This window comes from Pteropus medius, unplaced genomic scaffold (assembly GCF_902729225.1).
Source record: "Pteropus medius unplaced genomic scaffold, Ma_sr-lr_union100, whole genome shotgun sequence".
NCBI classification, from domain to species: Eukaryota; Metazoa; Chordata; class Mammalia; order Chiroptera; family Pteropodidae; genus Pteropus; species Pteropus medius.
The window spans coordinates 9,455,531-9,469,176 of NW_024352787.1; the positions used below are offsets into that span (position 1 = coordinate 9,455,531).

The following is a 13,646-nucleotide window of genomic DNA, read 5'->3' on the forward strand; positions in this document are numbered from 1 at the left end:
AAATCACACACTGTAGCACTCTCTTATAGTATATATTATCATTATCTGTTCAATATCTACCTCCCACTAAATGAAAGTTCCTCAAAGACAGGGAAGCTGACTCCATCGTTATAATCCCAGGAACACTCAATAATGGCTATTATACAATAATCTCAAAGTGTTACTGAATATGTACAATACTCCTATTCAGTTTATATAGTTTTGCAGCATTATTTTCCACTTATTAGTCTCCTTCTACCAAGTCTCTAAGAAATCACTTTTACTTAACAGCTTGGAATGTAGGCTTGGTAATCAGACTGCCTGGATGTGACTCACAATCTCACCAATGTATTAGCTGAGAAATCTTGAACAAATAAGTTAACCTAAGTTTTGGTTAACTCATCTATAAAATAGACAGGACAGTAATCACAGTACCTACAACATAGGATTATAAGGATTACATAAAAAATATAGAAGCATTTCAACTATTTTTTTCCATTTAATTTATTTTTGTTTACTTCAAAAAAACTTTTCAATTCATTATTATTTTTTATGGTGACATTGGTTAATGAAATCCAGTAAGTTTCATGTGTACAATTTAACAGTAAGGCATATATATATATTGCATTGTGTGTGTTCGCCTCCCATAGTTAGATTTCTGCCACCACATATTTGACTCCAACCATTTTTTGATCCTCATATTTTTTTTTGACATGTCACCCTGAATTTTCTTTACCTCAGTCTAGTGAAGCTTTTTGTGTTACAACTTCCTTGCAATTTTGCATTAAATGGACTAACCAAAAAAGTTCATGGTGTAAAAACTGCTTAGGCCACCTACTTGATTTTTAGGGCCAATTGTCCCAGTATGGACTCAATAAAAGTTGACTCTTGGAAGTCTGACTATGCAGGAGTGCCCCCATTGTACACTATACTTGATTAGCACTTGCTTACTACATTTTCATTTACCAAATGTGGTAAAAATGAGAACACAGATACTTCCTACCTTACTGACACCTAACAATACTATCTGATGCAGGGAGACAACTAACCTGTGTGAGAAGCAGGTTATTTCCCTAGCAAGAAACTTTCCTGGAACCAGTTTGTGTTTGGTCTCAGGCATGGCTCCTTCTCCCTAGACCTCATATTCCTTTCCTCTGGAATCTAGAAGTTGAGCCACTACATCTGACAGAGGATACCCATTTCCTTTTCCTAAACTTAGCAACCCTTACTCCAAAAAAAAGTTACGATTTCAAATTGTTATGCTATTTTAAGGCACCCTAGGCTAAAGTGCATAGTTTCCAAATTCTCAGAATTCCCATTTCCAATTTTTAAAAATGTTATGGAAACGTCCAGTTTGGGAGAAAACAAATTTTTCAAAAATACATAATCTCTAAAAACGAGAGCAAATACTAAGGCTATAGTCAAAGTCTCACGGGGGTGGGGGGGGGGAAAATTAAAATGTCCAGTTGGCTAAAGCTAATCAAAAACTATAAAATCAAAGCACCGCGAATAACAAAAAAAAATCTCAAAGTAACCAGGGTATACCATTAACAAAAAGAACAAGTGTAAATTACAAAATATTTAATGACTCACAATGAATTTAAATTTCTTGGTATGTAGATACTGAAATTAATAAATTGTTCCAGATTCTGTATTTCCCTAGTCAGTATATGTTGCTATAAAGCAGTTCCTTTTTTTCTTGCCGGGTTAAAAATAAAGATGATAGATCAGTGACAGAATGATTCCTCTAAGTTATAAAGAAGGCGTTGAGTTAGAAAGCCACGCCTAGGAGGAACAATACCAGAACACTGTCAACATCAGGCAGATAAAAATAAAAGGTGAAGCACCCTGATGAACCACCGTATGGCTTCCAGACGAGAAATATCCCTTAACGCTGGTGCAAAGGATTTCAGCACCCGCTTCAGTGAGTGCTGGAATCAGAAAACCAAACTGTTGCCTGCTCAGTGGGTGCAGGGCAGCGACCCTCCCTCCAGCCCGCTTCCAGCGCGCAGAGACGCCCCCTCCTCCCCAGCCCGCTCCTCCGGCCGCTAGCTGACCTCTCCCCGCGGGCCTGGGCTCCGAAACCTGATGCCCCTGCACGTCCTCCAGGACCCGACGCACCCCCAGCACAGCGCCAGGGGAAGGAAGCGAAGGAGAGGGGCCGCGGGAGGGGCCGGAGGGACGCGAGGCAGCACTGGGCTTCCGCCCCTCACCATCAAGGGCTGAAAACCGCGATGGCTCAGGAGGGGGAGGCTAAGCCTCTGCCACCGGCCAAACGTGGAAGGGGACCGCGACTGCCCTGCCGCGCAGGTGCCAGCGGCTGCCGAGGAAGTCAACGGCGGTAGAGGGCGATGCATTGGCCCCGGAGCCCCCACCTCCATCCCTCCCGCCGCTCTCCTCTCAGGTTCTGCTCCATCCTCCGGATTGTGTCAGAACCCAACGACCTCCACACCGCCCGCCCAAGCGCGAAGGTGATGCCAGCTCTTACCGTAGGAGCGGGCGCCGCACCACTAGGAGGCGGCTGGAGTGCGCGGGAGACACCGAGGCGAGCACCGTGGCCGCCGCGGGAGACCTAGGACTCACAACGAGGCTGCCGGCGGGCGCACTGCCTCCACAGCTGTCGCCCCACCCCTTCTCCCGCAGGATTTTGCGCCGGAGCCTGCAGTCTCCGCGCGCTGGCGGGGAGCGCGAGAGGAGGGGCAGGGCGCCTTGCGGGGGCGGCCCCGAGCGCTGGCTCTTCTGATTGGCATCTGTGGGCCCAATGGAACCACGGACACTCCAGGCTGTACTTTGACTGACTTTCCTTCTAGCCTGTAGCAATAGAGAGGCGGAGCAAGTGGCTTCTTTTATTGCCGCCCTTTTGGCAAACCCGAACGTACGGAAAGGTCAGTTGGTTTGCACTGGCGGCCAAATGGTCCAATTACCGCAGGGAAAGGAGCCTCTGAACCCAGATTGGCCGCTTCTCTACCTATAGGGGAAGCCCCGGGTCGGTGAGACCCTGCCCCGGATGTGGGCGAGGCCCTGAGGTAGAAAAGAGAAAACCTCCACCGCGTTGTTTGAGGAGGCGGAACTGAGAGCTTTTCCTTGATTATCATGTGACGGGTTCTGGATTTAATGGGGGAAAAAGTGTGGAATAGGCCAAGGATCCAAACTGGCGAATTTCCTGATCTTCGTGCCCCTCTCCACTCTCCAGCCAGCGGCGCTGCCAGGTGAGTCTGGGGTTCCAACGAGTCGGCATCCTCCACGAAGTGCGCTCGCCCCTGGTGCCTCGGCGCTAGCCTCCCGATGCCTCGGTGGGTTGTGCGGTGCCCCCCGCCCCCTCAGACTCCCGGCCCAAAACACATACACCTTGGCACCAGGCTTCTGTATGCATTATGAATCGTGTCGTGCAAGAAACGCGTTTAACTCCAAAATGTACTGGGCCTACAGCGCAGAATGTGGGGAGAAGGGGTCCGATAGGGCGCCGAGCCTCGCCTTTTCAAAACGGAAGGCAAGGATAGTTTAGGAACGTCCTGAGTTGTAGGGACACGTAGGCCCGAAAATCAGATCAGTTATAAGCAGAACGCAGTTCCTTTGAAGGATGATTACGTTGGCCAAGTTATTTAGAGGAATTCTATAAATAAAGTTGAATAGTTATTTAGAGGAATTCTGTGTTGTGCGGCTCATTAAGCAAAACTGCCTTTGGCATGAGGCAAATTCACTCTCCACCTGCAGTAGAGAGAGAAGGAAAATGGGGACGGTGTGAGAATCACCATGGACAAATTAATGAGTTCACACACAACTGGCACCAAGACATTGAAGCTGTGGGCAGGGCCCTTTATTTTTCCATTTTAGGGCAACACGAAGGTTTTAACAATGGATAAGGAAGCATATAAACTAATACTTAACTATTTTCAAGTTACCAGAAAGAACCATTTTAAATGGGAAATATTTAAGTTGAGTAGATTTTTGTTTTGGAGTAACCTCTCCCTTGAAAAAGAATAGTAGTAAGAAAAAATACAACTGCTTAAATTAATAAAGATTTATTAATAAACAAAATTGGGGTCTTATGTAATCATTGTAGCCCAGCATCTACAATCCTTCAAGTGCCATTTAAATATCAGCAGAGTGCTTTCTGGTTGAGGGCATTTTAGTACAAGTACATGCAGAACTTCGTTGCATCCTATATTATAAAATTTGTAGCCACAAGACTGTTCTTTGCATCTTTTCCATTCCAGTCCTAAAGTACCTATGTTGAGTGCAGCTTCCCTTCCCGTGACTAGTTGCTACTCATTCCTACCTGAAAATAATGAAGCTATACACATACAATGACTGATGGAAAAGTTATGTGTAAGCAACTATATTATCATAAACTTTTTAAAGATTCACAAAATGGCCAGATAGATTGGAGATGGTGATTGAGCAAACAATCTACAGATGAAATCCTTCTGTAGTTATTAATCAGTACACACTCCTCCAAACCTTCCAAATTCAGCCGCACATCCCACTATGGTAGCCTCATCCCAAGAAGGAGACCACCACAGAAAATGCCTTCCTGGGAGTAAAAGCTTCCACTTTTCATACTGCAGTATGAGGCATCTGCCAGCTAAGTAAAAAAGTTGAGTACAAAACAGATGGATATATGGAGAAAGAGAGGAATTATACAATTCATAAGTCACTATTGAAATAAAACAGATATATACTCTTGAACAATGACAACCACCCACTGTTTAAAGTAGTAGAGATATAGCAGAGAACAAGGTTAATTCTAAAATATAATTTATTAAACATGCTGGTCTAAGGCATTTGATTCTCTAGCCAGTTTCTTCACCTTTTCCTTGTTTTCTTATATTTCTGGATTTTTATTCCTACCACCCATTCTTTTATTACCATCACAACCACCTTCGGATCTTTTCCTCTTTCCATCAGTCTCCTCTCATCTTCAATTGATCACTTTAATCTCGGTTCATAATCATACTTAGATTCCATTCCTCTTTTACTGAAAATTTCTTGACCCTTTCTCAATCTCATTATAGGTCTTTCATTTTCTCCAAATGTTTCAAGGGGAATCAAATTTTGTCAGCTGGTGTTATCCTCGGTTAACTCCTTACCCAACTGTATGTAGTTTGGCTTCTGAATTCTCCATCGTATTTACCCTTTTTCCAGATGGTCACAGATTGATATAAAAAACTTGAATAAGTATAGAACATATTGTAAACCTATTAAATGCTTATACCTAAATGTTATAGGTTAATGCATTCCCAAACAAAAGTCGAAGTTTTTAAGATTTAGTGGAAAAAAAATGAAAAGACAAATAGAAAATATTCTGGAAAAGAAAACAGTGAGTAGGTACCAGGCCTTCTAGATATTAGACCATATCCAGTAACAATTATATGGTACTAGTGCAAAACAGAAATATAGATCAGAAAGATAGAACAGGGGTATAAGAAATAGTCCCAATTATTGAATAATTTAGCATCTAATAATCACAAATGTCAAAGGTTTAAGGGGCTTTGATTATTGAAAAGTAGTAAAAAAAATACCACAAACCAAAAAAAAAATGAAAGTATTATTTTTAAAAATTGGGCTAAAATGGATATTTATAAGAATTTAAATGAAAAAGTTTAACTTAAAAATATAAGATCCACAGGTTAAACTATGTGAAAATACAGTATTATCATTGTGTTCGATATTATTTAGCCCTATGACCTCTTTATGATCTTAATTCTACTTAATGTCTTAATTTTTATTAACCATTCCCTCCTTACGAAAACTCTTTCTCGGCTTGATACCACCTCCTCCTTTTTCACTACTTGAAATTGAATGAAAATTTGTAGGTGTGCAAATGTATAAAAAGAAGTTAAAGTCTATGGCCATGCCACCCTGAACATGCCCAATCTCGTCTGATCTCGGAAGCTAAGCAGGGTCAGTCCTGGTTAGTACTTGGATGGGAGACCACCTAGGAATACCAGGTGCTGTAGGCCTGGGGAAAAAAAAAAAAAGGTTAAGCGCATCCCTGAGGTGCAAGAATAAAGTCATGAGTGCCTGGATTTGAGTGATAGCAATTTAAAGGAACAGACTGTTTTTGAGACATTTTGAATAGAGCATACATACAGTTGGTATACTAAACATTTTATTGTATTTTGTCATGTGCTAAAAGGAATGATGGATATAATGTCATTAAAGATGGCAACGAGTTTTATAGGTTTTGAAAGGAAGAATAGTAGAATATTTTCAAAATTAGGAAATCTGTGAGTGGTAAGGAGCCAGCTTTGTTCACCAGGAGTGGAAGTGATTTTTTTTTTTCTGTTATCAAAACAATCTTGACTTTTTTTCCTTCTCTTAGGGTTTATTTTCCATTTTTCGACTCTGCAACAGCCTCCTTAAACTGTTTAAATGAGAATGTCCTTGGCTCAGAGAGTACTACTCACCTGGCTTTTCACGTTACTCTTCTTGATTATGTTGGTGTTGAAACTGGATGAGAAAGCACCTTGGAACTGGTTCCTCATATTTATTCCAGTATGGATATTTGATACTATTCTTCTTGTCATGCTGATTGTGAAAATGGCTGGGCGGTGTAAATCTGGCTTTGACCCTCGACATGGATCACACAATATTAAAAAAAAAGCCTGGTACCTTGTCGCAATGTTACTTAAGTTAGCCTTCTGCCTTGCACTGTGTGCTAAACTGGAACAGTTTACTACCATGAATCTGTCCTATGTCTTCATTCCTTTGTGGGCCTTACTTGCTGGGGCTTTAATAGAGCTTGGCTATAACGTCTTTTTTGTGAGAGACTGATTTCTAAGGACATCATCTCATATTGTTGTTCAGCAAACTATCATTAAAGCATTCTGAATCCTTGCAAGCTTGAAGAATACCAGAAAACTGAGAAAAATACCAAATGTAGTTTTATATTGCTTCTGTAAAATAGTCTTGGTGAATCATCAACTTCTAGTCAACTCAAAGCAATTATTCAGTATTTGATTTATATCTTGTTATCCCTATTTAAATAAAGTTTGTTTTGGACCTTATATTTGTACTTGACTCTTAAGTGATCTGTTGTAAGTATAGGTTAATATTTAAAGTAAGTAAATATAAACCTTTTAATCTACATATTTGGGTAGAAATTTAATACATCATGGCCCCATTACAACCAAAATCAATGGTCATTTGTGCTTCTAAATAATTATCAAGGAAAAAACTAGTTACTGAAATAGTTAGGGGTGCCACTTCATGTTTACATTCAGAAAGAATCTGAGAATTTGACAAATTTTTATCTAGGCTAAGTTTTTTGTTACCTCTGCCTTCGGTTTGGACAAATGATTTAGAGGTGGCATTTTAAAACAGAGCAGAAGCTTGCCTCTTCCAAAAGTTAGGAGAACCATACATCCTGGTTAAGTCAAGATAGACCCAGTTCATGCCTGTTGTCCTGGGGTCTCAGCGAGTTAGTGCCCCTTTTACTCTTAGAAGTGTCCTGGCTTGAGAAATTCGAGATCACCCTACCAAGGTTCTTAATCACTTCCAATGAAGTCTTAAGTATCTTACAACCCTAAAGCAGAGTGATTGTTCTTGCCCTATACAGCCCTCCCTTTTAGCTGTGGGAGGAATCTAAGTATTTTATTCGTTTTAAAAATATCTAATGAACAAGAAAGTGATTCCTAGCTGCTAATACTTGAAAGGATTGCTTGAATATACCATTTTGGTCTAGCTTACCTTTGTAAAGACAGGTAACATGACAAAGTTTCAACCACAGCACCACAAATTAATACATCTTAACCCCTTGTTTGAATCTACAGAGCTAGGGTAAAGAAAAATTGACCAATTATATGTTTTCTTATAATTGGTATATATCAGTATTTTGGGTGTCTAAAAATAGGACTGAAAAGGATAGCTAATATGGGGAATATAATGTTCCAGACTTGATCAGCTATTCTTAATTCAGTTGAGAGACCCAAACTATTTGGTCTCTGGAATCTATCATTAGTCAAAGTAGGAGAAAGCTTTCATCTCTGAGAAACCAGACAGGAGGATTTTGTAGTTCAGTAAAAGCTGTATTTGTGCAGGGATTTTCACACAAGTGTTATCTAAGTATCGTCTCAAAGGGAAAAGGAAAAGAAGGGACAGCCCATATGCAAACAATCAGCTAGGCTAGGAGTCAGCAAAGTTCTGTAAAGAGCTGTATAGTAAATATTTTAAGCTGCTGTTGCAACTCTGGTCTTGTGACGAAAAAGCAGCCATAGACCATGGGTATGTTCCAATAAAACTTTATTTATGGACAATGAAACATAAATTTCATATAATTTCCACATAAGACAGAATATTCTTCTGATTTTGTTTCAACCATTTAAAACTCATTCTTGCCTCACAGTCCATACAAAGAAAAGGTAGGCCTGTGGGCAGTAGTTTGCTGACCCCTGAGCTTGGTCATAAAACAAGCAAAAGCAGAAATTCTGTATGAGATTGCTAAAATGAAAGGTGGGATAGGTCTCCAAGGAAAGAAGGGGAATTGGGTAAGAATTGTATGTAAAAGGCACAGAAAAACCAATCTGTTCACATGTGAGGATCAATCACTTATAACAGTATCCGAAAGTTTCCCAGAAAGTAGAAATCTTTTTCTTAGTTTAGTATAATGCCACACTAAACTTGAAGCAGCACAGTAAGTTACTGATGTGTGCTGCTTTTGATTATGACACCAATTCAGATGGGTGTCTTTTTCCCTCACCACCAAGGAATTACCTGTTCTAACACTATCTACCTGGAGGTAGCATCACATTCATAAGTTAAGGGTTCAGTTCCAGAAGACTAATTCCCACCCCAAACTTCAGATGCCAGTTGCACATCCAGGTTGTCACTTGTGCTTCTGACCAGCTATAGATGGGAGGTTCCCACAACCCCCTACTCAAGTTAATTTGCTAGAGCAGCTCCTGAACTCAGAAATATTGTACTTACTTGATTAGCAGTTAATTATAAAAGAATATAATTCAGGAACAGCCAGATAGAAGAGATACACATAGGGCAAGGTATGGGGAAGGGGCATGGAGCTTCCATGCCCTCTGGATGACCACCCTTCCTGTCTTGTGTTCACCAACTTGAAAGCAAGCCAAACCCTGTCCTTTGGGGATTTTATGGAGCCTTGCGGAATGATTGCGGAATCATTAAATCATTGGCCATTGGTGACTGAACTCAATCTCCAGCCCCTCTACCCTGGGGGGTTAAAGGGGTACTGAAAAGTTACAGCCCTTTCATTACAGGGTTGGTTCCCCTAGAACCCAGCTCCTATCCTTAGGTACCTAGGAGCTTTCCAAAAGTCACCTCATTAACATAAGTTCAAAAGACACCTTTATCACACTTATCACTTATGAAATTCCAAAGGTGTTAAATTCTTGTGCCAGGAATAGGGATGAATACCAATATATTTCTTATTATAAATCACAAATTTACAGCCTCAGTAGTTGGAATACATTTAAAACATTAAGTAATGAAATACATAAATTATGCTCAGAAGAAAAAGCAAAACTAATGGGATAATATGTAAACAATTAGAATTGTAGATAAATACCTTCCTAGGTTTGTTTTTAGTTATAGAGTACTTTAGGATACAGAGATGTTTACTAATGGTATTTATGAAAAGAACTAATAATATACTCTGCCTTAAGAAACTTGAAAAATGATAGGTTCTTAGTGAAGCCATTATTTTGCAGATCAGCATGGACAAGAATTAATATAGTTTGGGCAAAAGATTTATCAAAAATTCTGAGTAAAAGTAACTTGGGAACAAAATAACTTCTAAGACTTGAAAATATGAAAAGTAAAAAATCATAAATATATAGCTAAATAAGTATTTAGTAAATAGCTAAAGCTTACTGTAATTTTAAGTTATTAACCTTACAGATTTGGTCATCTAGTTTCCACTTTGCTTTTTTACAGTGCAGCAAATACGTAGCACTGATGTTGACTGATGAACAGAAGTGATGGCAAAAAGGAAAAGAAACCATAGAACCATTTTTCACATAGGGAAATCTCACCAGGTACCTGTGTCGTTAAAAGTATAGTTATTTCTCTTTTGAGAGGAAAATTATCAGAGTCCTTTTAGCATTACATTACAAAACACGACAAAAATTGCCAAAAGAGTTTCTTTTAATCTTGATTGGTCATGTTACCTCAGTAAACATCACTCTTCCTCAAAGTATTACTGATGTCTTTATAATTCATGACATAGACAGTGAAGATACACAGAATTATAGAATGTTAGAACCAAGGGAAAAAACCTCATTAAAATGATGGAGAAACTAAAGCCCAGATAAATGAAATTAGCTCATGGTCAACGATAAATGGAGTTGTTTAACTCCAAACACTATTTCCACAAACAGGTTTCCTATTGAAGAAACAAATAGAAAGTGTCAACAAAAGATACCACCTATCAAATGCTAGATAAAGATAACACTTGATTAAAAGCTTTTATGAGAGATCTACCTTACACATTCATTGTTTTACTCTCATTTTGCTTGGCTTGTATTCAAGTTAGCTCAATCAGATTGGAATCTTATTCCACAAAGCAAATTTACTACCACTATCATCTTTACACTACAAATTTATAATTCACTTGTATCAGAGAAATGCAGTCTGTGACATGATTTTGAATTGCCAGATCTGGGCAAAGTAGTGAACTAGGAAGTTGTTTGTTTTGATGTCCATCTGTCTCCATACTTCACCTTGACCATTGATGAAACTTTTTTTCTCCTACCAGATGCCTATCCTCTGCCCAAAATCTGAGAGAGGAATACATAGAAGAGACAGTGAGGAAGATGTGAAGATTAGGGTGACTCAGCACATATCTATTCTTTTTACCACATTGATTCCAGGATTATAAGCTAACATTCGTAGTGTCTATAATATGCAAAGCAATGTGCTAAGTAAGTGTGTTCCATCATTTAATTTCACCACCAATTAGCAGAATAGGTATTACCCCCACTTTACATGAGAAATGCAGACTGTGAAGTAATTTCTCAACATTATACAAGTGTATTATTCCTTCAATGACCCACAGCTGTACTGCTACAAATGCCTTCAGCGTATCGTCCCAGTGAAGAGGCTTTACAGAAAGATGGCTGAAAATCTGTCACCTTTATGTCCTTGTCCCATTCCTGCAACAGAATATATACTACAGACTAGTTATCTGATTCAATAGTTAACTTGTGTTTACTTACATCAAGAGGCAGAACCACACAAGCTTAAGAGTAAATCTGTTAACCAGATAACCACACTCTGTCTTGCCTAATAAAACTTGAGAATAGTTTAACTCTGCTTCAGATTATGAGATAGTAAGGAGGTGCTTATATATTTGCCATTAAAATCATTTTAAGTATATAGTTAAACTTCATCCTTAATTTGTAGCAATTTTCAGTGTATCTCTAGTTGAAGGGGGAATAGTTGGGTAAGTTTTACAGGTTTAATTATCTTTACAATACTTACTGTCTCCACATTGCTCAATGGGCCTACATAGCAAATAGATATCTTCTTAAGCTTTATCCATAAGGCTACAGTAAGTACAAAATAGAAATTTGTTTCTTTATAGTGCCCACTGTACTAATTTTCTCCACTTTTCCATCTGTCACATTCTAGAATTACGTTATGAATTAATGTCAGAGATGGACTTTTTAAATTATAGAAACCTACGTAATTTATATTTTCCACTCCCAATAAAGTTAAGGTTCAACTTTTGTTCCTTCAAATATTTATTGAATACCAAGTATACGACATATTAGGTGCTGGGGATACAGAGGGATAAAGAAAATTCATAACATCTAACTCATGGTTTAGCTAGAGCTCAGCATGTATTTAATATGTATGTTAAATGATGTGAGCAAAGAGACACAAGAAGCAAAGAGAAGAATTGGTTCTACACCAGTTGCAGGGTAAGGGGACAGTTGGAGAGGATATCAGTAAAAGATACACAAAAGAGATGATGTTTAACTTGAATTTTGAAGAGATTTCACTATATTGTATTCCCAACAGAGATTTCCCCAACAAAAGCAAAGAATTTTTAAAGTACACAAAGGGAATGGCAAGTACTGACATCTAGTAAAGCCGAAAACTGGGCACATCAAATGGAAGAGATTGTAGATGAGGCTGGAAAGGAAGGGCCATATCATGAAGGCTCTTCAGTGCTATGTTGAGCATTTGACCTTTACTCTTCAGGAAAGGAGCAATGGAATATTTCTAAGAAGAGTAACAATCGTTATGTCTTAGGAAAGTTAGTGTAGTGTTAAAGAATGGATTGAGATGACTGTTACTAGACTTATTGTGGTGATCAGTTCATAAGGTATATAAATGTTGAATCACTATATTGTACACCTGAAACTAATATATGTTAACTATAATTTTTTTTTTTTAAGAATGGCTTCAAATGGGCGTAGGGGCAGAGGTGTGCAAGCAGCCTAGAACATTTTAGGCTATCCTAAAAGCCTAGGTGGGATGAAAATCTACAAGGACTGAACATCTATAACAAGAGCAGAAAAATTATAAACATTTCCAGAGTCAACTCAAGACAATCTCATGATACACTGTACACAGAGGAAAAGGTTGAAAAATCAGCTTACTATGAGATGACTGTATAGAGATTGTGATGCCAATTACCAAATTAGGAGAAAAAAGAACAGCTAATGCTTGGGGCAAGAGAGAACAGTTTAGATTTGATTACAAGGGTCATTAGAGCTTAAGTGAGAAGGCTGACTAAAGTAATGGGGCCATGAAGACAGTGTAGAGACCTAAAGGAAAGAACCATGGAAACTGCTTTAAATAGTGAATAGACAAAAGAAGGCATGCAAAGAAATGGAAAAACAACAAAAACAACAGGTAGGTAAGTCATATAGAGTTGTAAGGAGTAAATGATTTATAACAAGTACTGCAAGTATTAAACAAGTATTAAAAAATAGCAGCCCCTGGATTTGGCAGTCAAAACATTGACCTTGGAGAGAACCACTTCAGCTAAGTGATTAAATTTGAGGACTGAAATAAAATTTTAGGGAGATGAGGAAGTGAAGGCAGACAAATTTCCAAGAACACTGTCGATCAGGAAGAGAGTTGGAACAACAGCATAAAACAAAGCAAAACTCAAGAAAAGGGTTTGTTTTTTTTTTCTTCTAAAGGTGACATACCTGAAATGTTTCACATAAAAATCTGGCTCTTAAAAAAATTCGAAGGAAAAAAGAAACTTGGTTGGGGAAGAGCTTAAACTGTCTAGATAGAATTATAAACCCTGGCAGAGTGAGACACGTCCCCAGATCTCTCCCCTTGAAACAAAAACCTGAAGATCTAAAACTCAGCAAGAAAACACCCAAACTGCACACCAGCACTTCTGAGCATGGGATCTGCGCATAAGAGTTACCACAGGTCAGAACCCTGGGTGTGGGGTGGTGGACTGGGAGAAACAAAGAAACTGCCTCTCGCAGCTAGAGCTAGGAGGAAAGAGAGAAGGTGCGACGAGATTCCTGAACAGCCCTGCCTGGGATTGCTGGGAGCTCCACATGGCCAGCGACACTGCCCAGTCCTCATGGCAGAAAGCAGAGAAGTGGGCATGGCAGAGAAGCAGGGACGGCAGAGAAACAACAGTTGATTTTTATCAGCCATGGTTGCAAAACTGAGTCTGAGACGCAGCCCCCAACTCCCAACCCAGAGGGCCCCTCCCC

General features: G+C 39.3%; 2 protein-coding genes and 1 pseudogene across 4 annotated transcripts in view; 2 read left to right on the top strand and 1 right to left on the bottom strand.

Annotated features, from left to right (window-relative positions):
• PHTF2 (putative homeodomain transcription factor 2) overlaps window positions 1–2,660 on the bottom strand; it is a 119,547-nt gene extending 116,887 nt beyond the window's left edge. For 2 of the 3 annotated variants that reach the window (XM_039849012.1, XM_039849009.1), the window contains exon 1: window positions 2,468–2,660. The gene's annotated coding sequence lies outside the window, so the exon portion shown is untranslated. The remainder of the gene's footprint in view (window positions 1–2,467) is intronic. The other variant, XM_039849011.1, reaches the window with a different exon arrangement.
• A 65-nt stretch (window positions 2,661–2,725) lies between these two features.
• On the top strand, window positions 2,726–6,989 carry TMEM60 (transmembrane protein 60). The gene is made up of 2 exons (XM_039849013.1): window positions 2,726–3,188; window positions 6,305–6,989. The coding sequence occupies exon 2, from the start codon at window positions 6,355–6,357 to the stop codon at window positions 6,754–6,756; it is 402 nt and encodes a 133-aa protein (XP_039704947.1). The 5' UTR covers window positions 2,726–3,188; window positions 6,305–6,354; the 3' UTR covers window positions 6,757–6,989.
• On the top strand, window positions 5,824–5,942 carry LOC120592092 (uncharacterized; annotated as a pseudogene).
• Window positions 6,990–13,646: the final 6,657 nt, after the last annotated feature.